At 33.8% G+C, this 21,297-nt stretch overlaps 2 protein-coding genes across 2 annotated transcripts; one reads left to right on the top strand and one right to left on the bottom strand.

Annotated features, from left to right (window-relative positions):
* On the bottom strand, positions 1–8,673 carry LOC148614700 (chromatin modification-related protein MEAF6-like). Its single transcript, XM_088588997.1, has 7 exons — positions 8,572–8,673; positions 6,245–6,360; positions 4,566–4,653; positions 4,145–4,181; positions 2,997–3,162; positions 2,743–2,773; positions 1–1,985 (listed from the first exon to the last, which is right to left on the bottom strand). The coding sequence occupies exons 1-7, from the start codon at positions 8,647–8,649 to the stop codon at positions 1,971–1,973; spliced, it is 531 nt and encodes a 176-aa protein (XP_088445123.1). The 5' UTR covers positions 8,650–8,673; the 3' UTR covers positions 1–1,970.
* Positions 8,674–14,075: 5,402 nt separating this feature from the next.
* LOC148614699 (uncharacterized) lies at positions 14,076–20,301 on the top strand. Its single transcript, XM_088588978.1, has 5 exons — positions 14,076–14,230; positions 15,751–16,315; positions 17,293–17,482; positions 17,706–18,287; positions 19,388–20,301. Exons 2-5 carry the CDS (start codon positions 15,765–15,767, stop codon positions 19,952–19,954), a joined length of 1,890 nt encoding a protein of 629 aa, XP_088445104.1. The 5' UTR covers positions 14,076–14,230; positions 15,751–15,764; the 3' UTR covers positions 19,955–20,301.
* Positions 20,302–21,297: the final 996 nt, after the last annotated feature.

Raw genomic sequence — 21,297 nt, 5'->3', positions numbered from 1 at the left:
TGATGTGGTAACGTTTAATATTTCCTCATTTTCACACAAACTATCAATATATTCTTCATTTTTCATGATCAGAAAATTAGCTTCTCAAAACTCTTCCATTCAGCTCCTCACAACTCCTTCATACAACTTGCTCATTCTACCTTGCATTTCACAAGTATCATTATGTTACTAATAAGAAACCTGTAATGGCAGAAAAGATGCATTACTACCAGTAAGTCAATATTGTAAAGCCCTAAAGCTTGTGGAGAGCCTGATACATTTTTTCTTACACTTGCCTAAAAGGCATCTAATATAAATTATTTATACATATAGTGAACATAAAATAAATAACTTGTGAATAAAATCATACGCATACATACATAAAAACAGCACCTTTCAAAAGGAAAAAAAGTCCTTACATGCTGACTTATCAAGGCCATTTTATTTCTGTTTAATAAAGGTTAAAAATTAGTGTGTATAGACCAATAGTTCCATTTTTTAAACAATCTTCACCAAAAAGAAATTTCAGAATTCAAAACAACCTTTGAAGGAACATATATTACTACATTAAATCAGTAATATTTTAGCCCTAACTTTCCTAAAGGCTATTTTCTCTTATGAAAATGTCCAGTTTGTAAACTATTTCCTGATTGGTATTCTGAATCACACTGATTAACAGTTTCTGATTAGTCAGTGTATAGTAATCAATTACAATATCAATATATTTAACAAATTTGAGGTTTTAAATAGTATATTTACTTCACTACTCCAAATTACCCAACTTGAAGAAAAAAAAGATGTGTATTTTACCAATTAAAAAGTTTGGGGTAGTTATGATACATTATTTAAAATATGCATAAAAATTGTCCTGAGCTCCTCAAACTTTTAAATAAAAAGACAGGATAGTATAATTACCATACATAGAAAATAACAATGCACTGATGTGATATAAAACTGATATACAGATAAGGCTTAGAACTGCAGGAATATGCAAGACTGCAGATCATTTTCACTGGTTTGTTTCAAATTGGTAAATCAAAGTTTTTGTCAAAACAGTGCACTGTTATTGATAATTGTCTTTATAATACAACATAGTTTTTAATAAAAAATGATGTTTTAATGCAATTTGACTACTCAAACAGAACAGATGCAGTATTAAACGATCTATTAAATATTAAGTACAAGTCCATATTAAATTCAGACACTGCTTATTATTAAGGTGATTCATGGTGTCAAAAAACCTACAGAACAAATAATGCTTTGTTTGTACTATAACAACAGTCCTTTCTGTATTCAGATCTGAATATTTTATATACCTATACATTCATCTCCCACTTAAATCAATAAAAACAAAAAAATCAAATAAAATCAAGAAGTGTAACTCTTGCAAAGTGCCAACTTCACATACAATCTATATAATTTGTATCTTATAAGAGCAACAACAGAATGATTAACTAAGACTGGTCACGTGACATGTTAACTGTTTCTAAATTAGAAATAAAAGTGAGCTGGGTAGGATTTTGACAAGCATGAATCACCTGTCTGATATATTGTATTTATAAAGACTGATACTTTAAACGACATTTATGAATCATTTCATGAGAGAAATTTACAATTTATTTTAATGTATCATACAGATAATTGTTATCATGATAGTTACCAAACAAAAACACAGAAAATAAATAATTGTTGATGACAGAGGAATACAATGATATCAAATAGACTGGACAGAGCCTACAGATCAAACTAATGTTAAAAAACTCCAGATGGTTACAACATCTGGTGATCACAATACAAATCCATAAACTCTCCTCATAACTGAAACATATCCCATTATGTCCATGTAAACATAATAATTCTACACTAGATCCAACCACTAAAGGTTGAAAGATTTATACAATACATGAAGATGGTATACATTGGTCTTTCTACATCTCAAGTACCCTCAGATATACTCAGTCTGCTGTTAACAGATTTCCATCACCTAATACTTACTCCCCAGTTCCCTGAAAAAGGAATTATAAAAAACATATGTGAATCCATTCAGCAATAACAAGACATGGTACATTAACACAACTTACATTTGGTACCACATGCACTGAATCTTTCAAAAAACATGTATATTTTAAAGTTCCTTTATTCAAATGGTGTATAGTGAATTGCACTTCTCTACTTGTAAAAAATCATAAACTAAAAATCACTGTTGTGAAACAGTTGAACTTTTTTTCATTTGAAACAAAAAACAGCTATATACCATTTAACATATAATGATGAATGATAGACATTACACTATTAAACTTTTATTTAAGAAATTTTCAATTTTTTTCCCCCACATATTACACTAACTAACCTGGCTTGTGGCTGTTTATACTTGTTAAATAAAAGTGTAAACTGGCTTAAACCAGGTTATTTTGTAAAACGTTTAAAAAAATAGAAATGTGCCTTACAATTTACTTCATTATAGATTTAAATCCAAAAATAAAGAATTGGTTCGTTATCTGAACATTATTTTGTTCAGGAATATTTCAATTGCAGAGTGCAGAACAACTGACATCAACAACATCACAGTACCAAAGAAAGTTAAACAAAATAACTTGGTTTGCTCAAAGAGAAACAACCAATCAGAAAGCTTGTAATAAATCAAATTAACAAATTAAATTATTTGTATAATGGTGGTTGCCTCATGAACATTTCCTCAACAACTCATCTTCATTACTTTTTCCTTATTCATTTCTTACCAGTTACCTTAACAGCAATACTTACATCTTTTCCTCTGCGTAATTTAACATCCATTCTAAAAAAAAAAAAAAAGATACATATCCATCTTATTTCTAATCACACAACTTCATTTCACTTAAAGTTAGAAATCAACAAAGCGAAAACTAGTAGAAACTATACAAGTATTCATGATGTCAAGGCAACATGCACATTATCAGCTTAATAGAATCCCTTCAAGGTGTGGACAACCAATAAATACAAATTAAAACCAATGTATTTTGGGCTAGTGAATATCTTACTTGTGCCGAGATTTGCTTTTACTTTTCTTGTGTCTGAGAGGACCTCCACCTTTATGAAGTTTGCCTGAGTGTGAAGGAGGAGGGCTATCATCATTCCCATTTGTATGTTGAGTATTAGCACTGTTTTGATTGTTCTGTGAATCTGGGCTGGATGGTTCTCGTTCACCTACAAGTATTCATGGTATACCGGAACATAACACAATGGGAACAAAGCTGAAGTTTAACTCTATAAAGGACTCCGACAGAATTAAAAGGATCACACATTCAACATGACTTCGCAAGCATAGTCATGCCAGGCACACCCCCACTTGTACATAAAGTTGATATTAAACAGCGTCCAAAAAAGCTACCAACATATGCCCCATCTATATAAAGCCACTCACAAGTTTGAAATCAATCCATCCATTAAGAGCTGAGAGAATTTCAATGAAATTTGGATGGGTGGAAGGACAGTGATTCCAATAAGACACCCTATCGATTACTGGGGTATATTGTATTAGTACAAATGTAGGTTTAAATGAACATTTATTAACAATGATAATGATTCAAAGTCTGGGTAACATTTTTTGGGGTCAAATTAATGAAGGAAAGTTTTAGATCATTTCTGATCTACCAGAAAAAGTTGGGAAACTCACTAAGAAATGAATCAAAGTGACAAATAGCACAGAAACTAAAATAGTAAAAAAAAATCCTAATCTAAAAAGAAAACGTGTGAATGTTTCAGTTAACTTACTGGCAAAAATATTGATGTGCCACCCACTGCCTGGATTTTATACAGAGCAATACTACATATTTTTACAGTTTACATCTATAAATATAGCTTTCAAATAAAACTGATTAAAGCTGAACAAAATTATTTGTATGTATTTATAGACAGCAACTTTTAAGTTTTTAATTTCTCCTTGGGAGAAAATTCAATGTGGATTTCAGAGTAACTTCATGTTAATCTTGTTAAAACAAACTACAAGTATATCAGGGTGATGAGCAACATGTTGGGTGATTTCTTGTAGGGTTTGAAAATGTCTGTTTCACAATCTAACATGAAGGATCTTGAACTAAAAGTAAAGGAAGTTTAAACATGGTTTTCAATCCTTGAAGTGATTTATAATTCTTTAATGAACTACAACAATTATACAAAATGAACTTACTATTTTTGTTCATCTGGTCAACAATCCCACTAACAGCCTGAAAAGATCATCATTGTAATATAAACATTGTCATAATCTTACAGGGTTTGAAATAAGCAGGGGTCCACTCACCAATGGCCTCTAAAATTTGGTGTGTGGCTACTAAAATTTCTACTGTGATAGTAAAGTACTATACATACAAATTTAAGCTGTTGGCTACAGCATGATATCAAGATAGTCTTAATGTATTAATATTTTGGACAGAATTGGTAACTGACACAGAATGAAAGTAATCAAGAGACTTAAAAATTTTAAATAATTATGTAAAAATAAAGTTTAAAGAATGAGACTGGAGTATTAGTTTTGTCACATTTAAGCTCTTAGCATTTAACTTTTTGATTTTAAATTTTACTAGAAAGTGAATAATGAAATATAAACCTACTGCTGCTGATGTAACTGATGACTTGGAGAAAAGTCTGTCTGCATCTTTGAACTTTCTATTTCTTTTGTCACCTTTACTGTTTGTATTCCTGGAAAATATGCTTTTTAAGGCAAAAGAAAAGGAAATTACTAGACTTCCTACACAACAATCATGCAAAATAAACCATACACAAGTTTTTGAAGGCGAACTATCATGCTGTTTGTGAAATAGATATTGTTCTAACTTACATTTGAAGACAACAAATCACATTTCAGAGATAAATCACTTCTCAATTTCAAACTAATTATGCATGCATATACATTTGTACTTTTTCAAATAAATAAAATTTAACTTTTAAAAAAATATTCTGTAAACTAACATGACCACATGCATCATAGTACATGCTGTACATTTAAGATATAGTTTAGCAATAAAGCACAGAAATATTACTGAACATTTTGACAAATTAAGTGGATTATTATTTGAATACAAGTATGATTTGTAGCTTTAATAAGCATATGACATGGACATTTCTTCAGATGCAGTGTATGTATGTATGTATATGGCCAAAAAAAAAATTTTGTGTTCACGGTCACATGCTGAAAAAAAAATAAGGTTGGTAGGTCGATTTAAAAAAAAAATTGTGTGTGTGCGTGTGTGTAGGGAAGTTCAATGTAGTTTCTTGAATAATAAGCTACATAGAAACAGAAGACACTGTAATGGTACACATGCTTGTCTTTCAGCTAGTTTTCTTTTTATAGGCATTTATAGTCTGCGTGTCAGCCTTTTCTGCAGCAACCTGGATACAGTTTGCAACAATATACATGTATGTGTCAGAATGGTGGTTTGTAATTTTAAGCTGTGACATCACAATAATTATTTACGATGTAAAACGGAAAACAGTCTATATTGATTTCTTAAAATTTTCCAGGTAATTATTCTAGACAGGTTGTTCTGTCAGTAAAAACTAGACATCATTGTGATGGAATCCATCTCTGTGGGCCCCACTCAGGTAAAAATCCTGTACATCAGCCATGCTTAACAAATTTAATCATGCAAAACTCATTACAGTCGAGACACAAACAGTTGTGCAAAATTCAATAGTTAACGTCAAAGATCACTAACATTGGTACGGGACACATCCTCTATATGTGATCTACCCAAATACCAAATAACAAAAGCCTATATCAAAAGACAAAATAGTTGCAGCCCAGAAACAATTGTCACTGAAAAAACAGGAATTTGACTTGGTCAAAGTTCAAGGTCATAGGCCACTATCCATGGTATGAAACGCATCGTCTTTAGGTGTTCTACCCACATGCAAAATATCAAAAGCCTACATCAATAGACAAAATAGTTACAGCCCGGACACTTTGTCACGGGGCCCTTGTAAGAGTCCATCAGAACAATTTTGTATTGTAAAAATAAAATGCATTTTTCTTTTGAAATTGATTCATATTTTTATATTGTTCAAACTGATAATTTTCAAAGTAAGTACAAGAATGGAGCAAATACATGTAACTATTAAACTTATGTGCAGTACTTCACTTTTTAGATACAAAAATGTAATGAGACATGACTGTTACATGTGCCACATAAATAAAGAGCTACAAAAATGGTCTTTTCTTACGGCACATGTATCTGTATCTGTATTTCTTACTTTCTCATTTTTCAGCCAAAGAGACCATAATTTTTCTTACTTTGTGTTTGCAAGATATCTGTCCCAACCACGAATAATATTGCCATAGAGTTGTGTGTCTTCCAAGTAACTACCTTCAAAAGCATAGATTTGTCTTTCAAGATTTGCTAATGTGTCCTGCAAATAGAGAATCATGAATTATAAATTGTATTAATCAGTCAATGCAATATTTAATTCACTACACTCTGAGTGGAATGGTTCTCTAACACTTACATTATGTAAGTCCAACCTGAGTGAAACTCTGTGTTACACATACGTATTGAGTGTTTAACATCCCAATTCCATCTAGCCAACACCAAGTGTTTGCATACATGTATTGTAATAGTCGTAAAATTCAATGAGGCGTAAAGGATTCATTGTAAGATATGATGTATATTCTGTTTCTGTTTCTCAGGTAATCCGGAGCACTCCAGTTAGAATAAATATTTAGTCATTTTATTAAAAATTTGGAACATTCTATTTTTTTTTTAATTTTATACGTTTATCATTTGTTGATATGTTATTTTTTTATTAACAGCTACATCCAATCAGTGGGAGATATCATAAAGAAATATTATTTTGTACTTTTATCAAGTAATAATGCAATCTTTTAATATTTTAATTTTGCACTTTTGAAATGACAATTACTATAAGACAAAAATATAAATAAAACACTTTAAACGTATTGATTGTTCTACCAACAATTTGATTCCCTTGATAGACATGTAAAAACAGTCTGGTGATACTTTTTGTTTATGACAGTTTTAATCATTGAATGGCTTTTCCAGAAATAAATGAAACTAATTACAGGTCCAAAGCCATCTAGACAATGTGTACAAAAGAATTGCAAAGTAGAAGCCCATAATCAGGATTGTGAACATTGTCAGAATATACGATGTCCCAGCTGGGTGGGTGTAACACTCATATTTCACAGAGAAAAAATCAGACTGACAGTGTTACACCAACTAACACGGATTTAAAACTCTGACAAGTGTCAGAGAAAAAAATATCCTTGAGTGTACTGTATATAAATATTCAAACACTTCCCAGTTGAGTGAGAACCCATAGCTCTCAAATCTGTTAAAACATCTACATTTGTAAGATTGAATAATGTAATATGCTCCTTAACTAGAGGGTTCAATGGTGAAGAGGTCATGAAATGGTAAAATGAAAATTCAAGGATGTGATATACTATGGGCCCTTCAAAATTCTGCAAGATGGATTTTCTTCATCTCCTGTGATACTCACCTTTAGTGTGTGCAACGTCACAACTTATTTGATTGGTTAATCAAACCTATGAAAATTAACTGGAAGCCATATGGAACGAGCAAGTCCACTTGTTGATAACTTCCTTATTTTTCAAACATGAAATAGGTACAAATGAATATTTAAATGACCCAAGATTAATTCTTGAAAGGGTTGTTTCAATATAGATGATAGTAGCAACAGATTTTGAATTTGCTTTTTGGGTACTAAGTATTAACTGGAGTCCTTAACAAAGTGTCACCTCGCTGCACCTCCTTGCCCTTCTTAAATTTTTTTTTTTTAAATATTAAATGTACAATCTAAGTTGACAATAAATGTAGGTCAAGGGAGGTAGCATATTTTTTTAATTTATTTATCCTTTCCTGTCGACAGTGTCGTTTGTTTTTTGTTCATTTACTTTCACATTTTGTAATTCTAATTGATTTTTAATGTTTAATGTTTAGCTTAGCTGCCCTGTCAATATTTTCAGACTTCCTATCAAGGGAAAAGCAATTTTAAAAAAAAAGGTAATCAGAGACAAGTGCATGGTATTCATTCCAACCTCTCGACGACTCTTATCAGAGGCAGCATTGTAACATTATACATCATTGCACGACGAAACATCACAGAGCTACTGCTCTGAAATATTTTTGAAAATACGTCTGGCACTCTCTCAGAGAAAACTCTGGCAGTCAAAGGGTTAAACAAAAGAGGTAAATCACTAAATGACATGAAGTCTACTTAGACGGGAATTTTACCAGTTTATACATTTTACCGCCATAATTTAAATTTGACAAACAGTAGCCGAGTAGAGGGAGGGATAAATTTCAAATACCTCTACGGCAGATGTGAACATAAATATATTTTTATGGTTCAAAGAAATGAATGCAGATCGTATTTGCTTAAGCTGACCAACTAGATTATTTCTGTCATCAGATTCGAGGTTCATTGCTCGATCTCAAGTTCTGAACCGGAAGTTAAGGGGGTGGCCATATTGGTTCAAATCATTCACGGTGAAAAAGTGAACCTAACGGTCTAGGTACAAAAACAGACCCTACTGTGGCATTCCAATCTCTAATTTGTGACCAACAAACTTTTACGTACAGCCAATTCAGCTCGTCTGCGCACTAATTCGTTCAATTCGTCTCTTGTATTGAGAATCTGTGCTCCTTTCGCAGCCATTTCCGACTGTTGACTGCACTTGCGCAGTTCGAATAAAATAAGCCGCCAAATTTTGATATCAGGCATATATTTTCTCGAAATTAAAAGTGACGATAAAAGCTGCCCATTTGAGATATTAAAACTTAAAATTTGGTTACATTCTACTGCAGAAAAGTACGGTAAAATATCGCGACAGAATTTTTACACTATAACCAGTCGAAAAATATTTTACGATATATAGCAGACCAAGGATTTATATAAAGCGTATTTAACTCCTTAAGCAGACCCAAGTAAATGAACATACGAAGATTTGTTATAGGACCTTGGAAATGTAGTTGAACAGTTTCATAGATTTTGAGATATGATGAACACTCCTTGCCTGCTTTTTAGGCAGAACCATACAGTGAATCTCCGTCACAATGAGAAATTAAACATTTTTACGGATGTCATGGACATAATGTAAATAATTTGAAAACTTTAGTTTACTATATGAATTTAAAAATGTAAAATGATTTCTAAAGTAGAATTAAAGTGCATTTAAATGACACATTTAAGCTATAATGAACATCCCCCTTTTTCATCCCCATTTTATTGTCAGAAAAAGGTCGTCCTGTCAAAATTTTCGCTTTGTTATTTATCATTTTCCAAAAAAAACTTCATATCGATGAAAATCATTTTTATTCTTTTTAGAAATCACACTATTTTTTTTAAGTCCATCCAGTGAAATTAAAGGTACATTTAAAAATATATCAAAACTTAATGACCGCCCTGTTTTAAAACCCATGAAAATATGCAGAACATCAAGTTAAACTACAGGCATTTATCAAATTTATAAAATCGAAATAGGTAAGAAATATTTGAAAATATCTGGACAGTCTCACAACTGCTGCACTATTTTCTGATGACGCGGATTCGTCAAATAGAATTCGTAAGGTGCGAGTCCGGAGAACACACCTTCTTAATTAGGGAAAAATCTTTTTGAATGAAATCTTTAAAGGCTGATTTTTCACAAATTCTACCTCAATATTTGTCTGATGTCGCTTCGCTCGGCTTTTAATTATATTTATGTCGTCTAACCTGAAAACCTGAATCCGCCCATGATCATCTTGAAATACCTTATAACATGATTATATGAAATAAATTATAGTTAATCAAATATAACTAACATCGACGTCAGATTTTTTCCTTTTCTGAATCGTCATATAAAGCATTTAACCATATGATATGGCAGTAAAATACAATAAAATCATATGCTTTGTTGTACAATTGTAAGATAATTTTACTATTGCTGACTTCTTTTGAACTGCGATTGACGGCTTGTATTTCATAAGGAAACTTATGAAAAGAGGAACACGTGTTCAAGGCTATCATATATTCTCATTTTCTCAACTTAAGTAGCACTCCAGATAAGAATCATGCAAAATGTGATACATGATTGGAAAGCCTACGCATTTTTACTTTTGATATTTTGTTTAAAATTTTAACAGAAATTAACACGTGGTTTTTCATATAACCCGTGATTTTAGGAAATAAAAGTTATATAGAATGTACTGTAGAATTCAGAACTAAGGGAGATAATTCTGTAAATGACACTAAGATATATAGAAGCTTTTGGATTTTCAATGTGGATTATCTCCTAAGAGCAGTCCGATTGGAATAAATAATTATACATTTTTTGGGGGTGTATCACATTTTATAGAATGTGCATGATTCTTACAAAGACTGCTACTTTAGTTGTGCATACAGTTCACAAAATTTATAACAATTAAGAGGGATCCCTGTACCCCCAAACTTCTACGGAGTCTTTCACTGATTTTTATTACTCGTATAGTCTCCCCCGTGACCACCCGACAGAGTGACCATTTAAATCAACAATCAGGGACAACGGTAAAAGTTTAAACTTATATTCAACTGATCGGCAGCCTCTGCAATTCCGGTTAGCACAATTTTATGTAAACTGGAGTCAACTGGAGTTTGAAAGGAACTCTATATAATATAAACTAACCCACCTGAAATGAATGACGCTATAAAAAGCCCCGTATGAATTGCAATTTTATATCTAAAAATGCTAAAACTATTCCAATTTCACCAAGAAAGGGGTAAACTCATGCACAGAAGACTTTGCTTTTACTGCAGTCGAAAATAAAAGATAATATTCAAAGTAATGAAAACAAAGGTGTGACGTAAATTAGCCATGTCATTCAAGCTAAATGGTGCTTTTCCTGAAATGAAGTATATTTGTTCAATACTTTTAGAATTTTGATGACACAATGTAAGTAACATCCGCAACATATAATAATATGCATGATGTTTTTCTTGTTATTATAAGACCATGTGCATCCGTATAGTGTTAATAACCTCTTATTGGCTCTAATTTCTGAGACACCATTCTGTCGTATCAAGAGCAATCAAGGGAACCAAGGTTATAGCGGTAATCAAAAGAATGTAATCCAGGGACAAAGACCAGACATGGAAAACAGACATACACAACAAAGAACATAAAGTAACTAAAATCATACATACAAAGTAACAAAAGCAAATGAGCAACTCAGACTCCATTAAAAACTGGGAGCACGAACCAGGTGCACCAGTAGGGTAAGCGTCCTCTCCTTTTATAGAAAGACACGCCGAGTTGCTCACAAAAAGTCAAGTCCGGGGTAGACAAACGAGGAAAGGAAAACTATGACCGGTTGAATAAATCAGTTTTCATGGTGCAGGTGGATACACCATAACGATCCACGAATTCATGATGACGACCATAAAACTTCTGTAGTGATGACTTCAATTTTGTAACAACATAACCCTGTTCCAGAAGCATATTTGTTAGAGTTCTAGCGCGATACAAAAAGTCTGCGTAGTTTCGGCAAGCTCTGGCATAACGCGTGAGTTGTGATATGAACACTCCATACGCAGGTGCTGAAGGGATGTTGCCACAGATGAAAGGAAAGTTGACAATTCCGAATGAAAAGTCATCACGTTTGTCGTAAAGTTTGGTCAATAGTTTTCCTTTACCATCGATTTCTAAGTGTAGGTCAAGATATGAGGCTGACTTCACAGTGTCTGTAGTATCCTTCATCTCAAGTTCTTTGTGGTAGATGTGATGTATCAAATCCCCGAAATTAGGATTGTTTAAAGATAATATGTCATCTATATAGCGGAAACTGAGATTGAAGGATCTAGCCAAACGATATTCTTTCTTTCTGATCAGATCAGCTATAAAGTCAGCCTCATGAGAGTGAAGGAATAGGTCAGCAAGTAAAGGAGCACAATTTGTTTCCCATTGGAATGCCGACCGTTTGTTGAAAAACACGTCCACCACACTGGACAAATATGGTGTCGATTAAAAATTCCAACATTTTGTAAACATCTTTCTCTGTATATTTGGAAGATGATTTGGAATTATTTCTTACAAAGTATGAGGAATCTCTACCAAGAACTATATATTTGTATCTAGGTGTACCATCTTTTTTGGAAAAACAACGATGTATAATGTTTTTAAGTCGGGATTTCAACTGAGTATGGGGAATAGAAGTATACAGTGTTGAAATCACAATCATCGTCCTTGGTAGAGAGACCAAAAGAGGATAGCACAGATTATGGTTTTCCACAATCTCTTCTTTGGAGAGTGTGGTAGCAGTATAGGTCTTATCGCTGCTATTATTTTCTACGTCTACCTCTGATAATGAACATTGGATGTAAAACGTTTTGCAGACAAAAACAATGTTGTTTTGGGCTTTGTCTGGTACGACAACATATTTGTCATGTATAGTAGACAATGTTTTTGTTACATCGGGGTCTTTGAAAACTGATGTAGTCTTGGCACTCATTGACCTACTTAAAACTTTCATTCGTTTCAAAATTAAAGACCTCACGGCCTTTAACAACTCTGACAGAGAATCAATGTCTTCTTGTTCTCGTTTCTCGTGTAAACGTGATAATCATAATCTTATACTTGGGAATAAAGTTCATTCAACATGTTTCAAACATATGTCCAATAAGCACTATTTGTGATGAAATTCTATTTGTTTGGGTTCTGCGTAAATACGAGTCATGATAAACTTGAAAAACAATACCTTTGAAGAGTACTGACAAGTTTGATGTATTAGTATATTTTTAACCAAGTAGCATAGCACCGTCTTCAATGTTTTTTTTGGCTGTGTATCACTTGGAATGTAAGGAACAGCCATGTGAAGGACTTAATGCTGTAAGAAACCACCACTAATGCACCACGCCGATACTACAGTATGTTTTGACGTTTATTGCGTTTTATAATACCAAATATTTTCCGTCAATGCAGGAAGCACCACCGGAGGAATTTAATGGGGATCTGACTATGAATTACAAGCATTATTTATGATGGATAAGAAATAAGACAGGACATTAGGATACATGATTAACATTATTTAGGATCGTTCGGTGTGGAAAAGATACTAGGAGCTATTAATGTTAGTTGTTGAAACAGTGCTGAAAGTTGTTAGTATTTCAGGAGGACTAGGGCGAAGGCAACATAACAAGTCACACAAGGCGTACATTTTATTAAAACAAAGAAACTGCTATCGCTGGGGGTCAATATCATTCTGTTATATATCCTACTGAATAGAAATCACGTTTATTGTAATAAAATTATCGTTCATTTTTAAGTGGTTTGTTCTACATGCAAATAGTTACAGGATACTCAGGAACGTAATATTTAAAGCTGAAGGCCATCTTATCCAACGGACCACTCGCCATACCTGTTACAGTATATTTACAAAAATGGCTAAGTTCAACATACTAAAATGTACAAAAAACAATTACCAAATTTCTTCAAGGCTGAAGATGCAAATCATCAATATAGATGTAATCGACGTGCAAAGATTGATTGATATTGGTTCAATGCTTTTTACAGATTACAAAAAGTAAGCACCTATAAACGAAACCTTGGATGGACGGACAGAGTCGGAGTCGAGCGGTCATTAAAACCTTGGGGGACACAGGTAAAAAGTACGATCAGAAAAACAAAGCGCACGAACCCCACTTAAACTGGAGATAAAATTGTTTGTTTCGAGAGGGTACATGATCAGCACTTGCTTCGTTCAAGACACCAGCCGTGCTATCTGAAGGTTACACTCAATAGGAATCACGTGTCAATTGGTGGAAATAACGCTACATATTAAGACACCCAGACAAACATATAGATTTTCCCTAATATACATTTTTAAATTCTTATACATTACGGAAACCCCCCCCCCAAAAAAAAAAAAAAATAGAGATATTCTCATATATTTTGTCATAAAAATCTGTAGCTATGAACACATAATGGAAAAAAATACTTAGTTTCCATGGTAGAGTTTGGATGCCTCCAGCACCCAAATTAACTGTCAAAAACATGTTTTTTTTTGTATTAGAAAGTTTGAAACTGATAACAAAAGTAAGCAGATATGTTATCGTTGTAAACAAAATAAGTGCATATCATTTGTACATGTATAAAAGTTCATTATGTATTTTCGAAATCTCACGGCTACCAAAAACTATAGGCCATAGTCTACTATTGTTGGACGTCACTGACGTTACCAATGGTTTCAACAGATATTCGGCTCAACCGTGATAAAAAATGTCTGAGGTAAGTTAATTTGTCACAGCTTACGAACACAATACATGCAGGTCGCGACCATGTCTTTTATTGTCATCGCTTATCCTTTTCTCTTAGTTGATCTTCTACCATGTATAGTATGAAGTGGACAAATTAAATAGCTATATTTCTCCAAATTTGTCAGCAATATTTCGAAAATATTTATATATAGATCTTCTTAGGCGTCGCCTCTCTGATCCTTTTTAATAGCATCAATACCTGTTCCCGGCCCATAAAAGTCAGGTAGAAATTTTATTGGATTGCCTTCCCATTGAATATTTAGGGAACTCTTAAAAATGTTTACGTTGCTGGCTTCTACACATGATACAGGCAGTGAATTCCACATGTCCACGACTCTTTGCGAAAAACTAAGTTTCCTTTTCTTTGTTTTGCATTGTTTTTTTTTTTTTAAATATCTTACATTTATGACCTCTCGTATTCGACTCTCTGATAGGAAAAATATTATCACATTCAACTCGATCATTACCATTTATAATTTTATATGTCTCAACTATGTCTGATCTGGCCCCTTTGTACTGTAATGATGATAACCCTATATAGATCAACTTTTCACCATTTCTCATGTGTTGGATGTCTTTTAATAGTCTGGTTGTCCTTTGTACATTTTCAATTAGGATTGCGTTCTTTTTATTTAGAAACTGACCAAACAGAACTATCATACTCCAGATGTGGACGTACTAAACTTTTGTTTTTGTTTTGTTATTCTTGAAAATCTAGTTTGTTATCTATGGTGATTCCGAGATCTTTTTCTTTGTTAGTCTCTGTTATTATCTCATGGTATATTTAGCACCTGTTTCTTGACCTATGTGCAAATGTTTGCATTTGGTTATATTAAATTTTGGTAATCAATCATCTGACCATTGCATTAGTGCGTCTAAGTCCCTTTGTAGACTAATTCTTCTTCACTATTTACTGTGGCATAGATTTTTGTGACGTCGGCAAATAGTTTGACCAGGTTTTTAATGGCATCAGGGAGGTCATTTATATTTAAGAACACTGGCTTGCGGAATTCCAGTGGTGACACTGGACCAGTTTGAGTGGTCTCCATGTAGCACAACTCTTTGTTTTCTATTACTGAGGAAATCTTTAATCCAATTTAGTACGCTACCGTCTATACCGTATCCTTGGAGTTCGTGGATTAGTCTTTTGTGCGGCACTGTATCAAAGGCCTTCTGGAAGTCGAGATAAATACAGTCAATGGATTTTTGATTGTCTAGGTAGGTTGTCCACTTCTCCATTACTTCTTTTAGCTGGGTAACACAAGATCTTCCCTTTCTGAAGCCATGTTGGTGAATTGTGAATAGTTTGGGTTTTTTTTCTATGTGTTCCATAATTTTGTCCCTGATTATTCTCTCAATCGTTTCACATATGATGGAAGTAAGACTAATTGGCCTGTAGTTGGAAACATCATATTTTGGACCTTTTTTTTTAGGAATTGGGGTAATGTTAGTTACTTTCTATGCATCTGGAATTTCTTTGTTTTATTCCAGATCTTCTAATCCAAATGTCAAGTGATTCAGGTGGAAAATTACGACAACTTTCCAACCTGTTTTCGGGGTGTTTTGGAAAAAGGAAAACAACTGTCAAACCGTTTGTCCTGCCTGAAGATGGAAACATTCCCAAACGATGGATCAAACTTCCGAAATTCAAAGATGCGATAACGCCCTATACTCCAAGACGCAAAAAAGTTGTACCACGGAACGATTCCTTTACTACAGCGCTCCGTAAAGAACAAATATTGGCCACGGGATCAACTACTGCAGACCATCCAATTTTAAATATTTGTCTAGGTTTTAAAAATGAGGAACTAGCTTATGGTGGGCCTAGAATTGTCCACAGGTCTTATAAGAGGACGCAGTGGGATAGAATATTGTTCAAACGTAAGGGATTACAGAGAATGGCATCTTATTCATTGAACTGCAATGAGCCAATTGTTGATGACCTTCCAGCCTCACTTTGGATGCAATGCTTAGAACCTACTTTGTCTGTTTTAATCCAACTCAGCGCAATGAAACATAGACGCACAAACTTGAGTCAAAGAGGAATCATTGGAAGGTGGGTATAAAATTGTAACATATTTTTCTGTTTAAAGTTTAAAAAACTTTAGATAATAAAACGTGTTACAAACGATTAAAAAGTAGCAGGACCATGGACCACTGATAATTACCATGACTGCCTGATCGATTTTGGGTACAGCCATTATGTGAATGCAGAATGGTCCCATTAGGGAACAGGCAATATTTATTATCGGGTTGGGACCGGTACAAATGCATGGGGATGGGACAACATTTGTCCCAAACTATATGGGACTAGTATTTTTTCAGATGAAATGAATATGGGACAAACACTTTTTAATTGTATGTGTGTATGCTATTGCCTATATATGGAAATGTATGAATAAAGAAATAAAGCTTAATTCAAAGCTAAGTTTGGTTTTCTTGGTTACGCTTTTGCCTCTCATTGGGGTGTTAGTACCAGAGATGCACAAGGCATATACTTGAAGTGGCACCAGTTTTTTTGTATTTCAAAATGTTTCACTTATTTATCTTTTTCTGATGTTTGCGTGACTGTATTTCCTTTATTAAATATAATATTGATATCTCTTGAATGTGGCACATAGACTTATTCATACAACTTAGTTCATGGGACATATGTATTTTTTAACTACGGTCATGGGGCATGTATTTTTTTAAATTGGAAAATTATTTTGCTCCGGTCCCATCCCGGTGATAAATATTGCCTAGTCCCTTATATTAGAAATGGTATTGTTGTAAATGGTACAGTGCGAATCCAGGAGGTCCTTAGGGTTGTAACCCTCTTTTGTTGGAAATTTGGTTGATTTCGTGCAAAATTGTGGCAAAAAAATAAGCAAATAACAGCCTAGAACCCCCTTAAAAGAAATTGTGCATCCACCCTGCTGTATATTGGCTGTTTACGTCTCCTTGGTTCACCTCATACTCATATGAAAGAGTTCGTTAAGTATGTGAACATGTATTTATTATTACTATTTTCACTGTGTTTGTATTTACTAGATCGGTAAATGCAACAGTAAGAGATTCAAGAGATCGCCATGGTGATCATACCAGAGAAGTGCAAAATTTCCTGGGCCCACAGTTAGTATTCAGAGCACAAAGGGCACTTGCGCCAACGGAAGAAGTTCGGCCATCTCGAATACTTGAGTTTGGTGGTCCTTCGAGAATCAATGTACATGTAATGGTTGAGGTAATTTTATATCATTAATTTTGTCTCAGTTGTGTTCGTGCACGGTGGTGTTCAAGTATTCTAGCTCACTCAAAAATATCTGTCGGAATGGAAATTTATTATTTTCGATACTATATTGGCATGTTTTATCTAATATTAATATTGGATAAATCCTTAACGCACCTAAAAGATCGATATATTTTACATCAAATAACTGATAAATGATATGAATTATTCTTAACAGCCGAGCGATCGTGCATCTCACAGAAATGGGAACAGAAACATCCTAACGCGCCCTGCACGTGACCCATACGAGATTGAGGAAGATGAACCCTTGGCTTACATTCTACCGGAAGATGCAGAAGAAAGCGATTTATCAACTGACATTTCGTCTGATGAGTCTGATTTCTCTGATGATGAATTGGATTATATGGGAGAAAATTTCAATATAAATGCATCAACAAACTATGCAAATTTCGAAGTAGGAACAAAACATGAAATTTACCAATCTACAGAAACATCAGAGCCAGTCATTCACAAAACGCCTATTACAAAACCAAGACTGCGATCATATTTCTGGTACAGGGAACTCGGAGGTTACGTTCTCGGCAGTCTCAATACAAAGGGTTCCGAAGATATAAGACGTGCTCAGAACTACTGGGTAGATTACATTCGAAAAATCATTTATGATGAACCAATAAATGAAGAATCTGAGCTCCTCCATTGCTACTTGTCTAAAGACCCAGCTTACAGGAGGTTGTTTCTGAATGACATCGTCGTTCATATTGAACATCTTGATAGAAAAGAGAGAAAAGCAGAGGCCAAGGTATACTACAACACTTATATACTGAGGGAGCGATCATTGTATGTTATATATTAAATTTGAAATAAAAAATTGACGAAAATTACATGACGATCATTTGGGCCACTACTCGCGGAACAACAACGAAAAAGTCGGTTTTAAGATGCACATTTCTTACACCACTAAAACCAATATTTTTAAACAAGATTTTGAGTAAATTGGACTATTGAACTTAGTTGTTATTTAGTAACTAAGATTTCGGTCAAGTTACGTAAGTTCTTTATATTTTCCCACAACAATGATATTGGTTCCATGAAATCGGTTGATATCAATTGGTTTTAGTATCGAGAAAATTTCAAATTCAATGTCGCTTCGTAAGATCAAGGTTAAGTATCAAAGGCGTCTTTCATACAAGATGGTTCGGCCTAGTAACTTGAGACTTCCCAGAACTCTGCATCTTGGCTGAGATGTACGACATCAAAATGAAATGCCGCTCAAAGTTCTGCGAAGTTAAGGTGTATACATGTAGGAAGACTTATAAGAATGTCTAATACGTAAAGGGGACTATTTGGAAGGGCGAGAATATCAGAGATGTATTATTGGACATTGGACACGTGACGGACAGAATTTTCTCATCTAAGTATGAAAGCAGTGAGAGAGGGTGCAGGGGAGGATTCAGGCGGGGCGTGGCGGGCGTGTGCCCCTAAAATTTGCAAAGCATGGCTTGTCAGGGGTAGATTTAGGCGGTTTTAGGTTGAAACTTTAATTTCTCGCTAATTTTACCACAAAAGATATCTACTTTGCACCCACTCTAGAAGAATATTTAAAAAAATTAACCTAAAAAAAAATTTCGGCTCGCTCCGCTCGGCGAACTTTAACTGTGTGCTCCCTAATCTAAAATCCTGGATCCGCCCCTGTGGTGCTCAACCGGCACAGTGGTCCGAAGTTTCAGATGTTCAAATTAGGAAATTAAACTGAAATGTCAAGGCTGCTTCATTCCCACAGTAGTTGGAATTACAAGTACTTATATTTGATAAATCTAAATTATATCAATTTAATTTATTTAATGAGTGATTATAAAACGCTAGAATGTGAAATACTCTATGTAGTAATATCTATTTTAGAAGAAAGCGAAAGAATTGAGATTGACGTCTTGTAACGAACGTGTTGAAAATGGTTTTGGGGAGTTCACTAAGTTCGGATTTCGCTCCAAAAAAGATAGTTCGTCAGAAAGCCTGGCTTCTTCTCATGAACTTTCGGATGTCTTCGGTTCGAATTCCGACAACACGCTGCTATTTGTTCGGTCTGTCTCGGACGTCAGCCTTGATGACCTACCACCATTACCAGATTCACCAGTAAAACTGAAACATTTACAGTGCGAGGATTATGTTATTTGCAATGTCATTCCGTCCGACGCTCGAACGTGCACTGAAAAATCTGACACAGAGTCGGTCGATTCCATTTATTTAGAGGATATAGGTCCATTCCATGACACAGACAATACTTTAAGAAGTTGGAAGAATGAACTCCAAAAACACAGAGCTGTTGTCGTTGTAACTGACGAATATGTCATGCCGCCGTCTTCGACCAAAAAGTCAAACTCTTTAGATGATGAAAGAACATATATTAGAAATCCGAAAGATGAAGATGACGAAACACAAGATACTAGTATTCTATCTCTGTATGCATAACATTTCAGAGACAGAAAATACAAAAAAAATAAGCCAGGGGTACATACTTCAACGAAAAATTGAAAAAGACTAGTTTTTTAATGATTGACTTAATTTGCCTCCAAGAAAAAAAACAAACAAACAAAAAAAAAAAAACCAAAAAACAGACATTTGATTTTTTCTTATTTTGTCATGGCTGCGGTTTATAATTAAACACAAGCAAACGTCAAAGTCGCTAAGAAAAAACGCCGAAGTCAAAGTCGGTAACATGTTTTTTACACTGTATTTGATTTTTATGGTGACTTCAGGGATGTTAGTTTGCAAGTCCCATTGTTACAATGATAATCAACAGTAAATATATCCTAGAGGCTAGTTTTAACTGTCCTTATCTCCAAAGGAAACATGACAAAAAGTTAAGATAAAAATTACAGACTTGTCCTTCCACAAAAATAAAACAGAATGACAATCTAATACGGCATCTGGTAAAATATTACGGGGTATTAAGGTACTTAAGACTGGTTTGAAACTAAGCAAAGAGAAAAGTTTTTTTATGCTTAACTACCTTGTCCACCCTTCCAAAATAGGGTAAGTGTCATCATTTTTCTAAAAGCTACTTTGCTGTTTCTGTTATAACAATGAATAGTTCATGAAAGAGGAAACATCAGACACTGTCGGCAGATCATTTCTTGTGGTACACCATAACAAAGTATGGAGTTCACGATGACACCCATAAAGCTTTTGAAATTAAGACTTCGAGCTTATAGCAACATGTGAGATGTCATCAATGATAAAGAGAATGTTAAAAATAAGAACCAGTCCATATAAAATTCAGAAACTGTCCATATTAAAGTGATTCATGATGAAGAAAAACCAATCGAACAAACAATGATTTGCTATATTTTTACGTAACGGTTGCCATTTCCATATTCAGATCCGTACTTTTATCATACATTTATCTCCCAAATCGAACAAAATCAAAAACAATAATTCTTTTCAAAGTGCTAATTTCATGTACAATCTATATAAATTTGATCACAAAAGCGCAACACCCAAATAAAAAACTATGACTGGTTAAGTGGTCTTTAACTGATTCCGAATAAGAAATAAAACTGAATTCGGTGGGTTTTTGACATGCATGACTCACCTGCTATACGATTTTTATAAAGACTATTAATAAAAAAAAATTTTTTAACATCCAAAACTATCTAATATTTATAAAAATTCAAATAGAATAAGAAATTAATGCAAATTGGGACTATGTCAAAGAGGCAAGAACCAAACAGGCTTGACTAAAGCATATAATACAAGTCATACATAATAATAGATGTATTGTAAAATTGGAGACAAAAGACAACGGTGAACAT

This window comes from Perna viridis, chromosome 6 (genome assembly GCF_037379345.1).
Source record: "Perna viridis isolate PV_CMFRI_1.1 ecotype Kerala chromosome 6, ASM3737934v1, whole genome shotgun sequence".
NCBI classification, from domain to species: Eukaryota; Metazoa; Mollusca; class Bivalvia; order Mytilida; family Mytilidae; genus Perna; species Perna viridis.
Note: the sequence above shows the minus strand (reverse complement) of the source record. Positions and strands in the feature narration are given on the sequence as shown.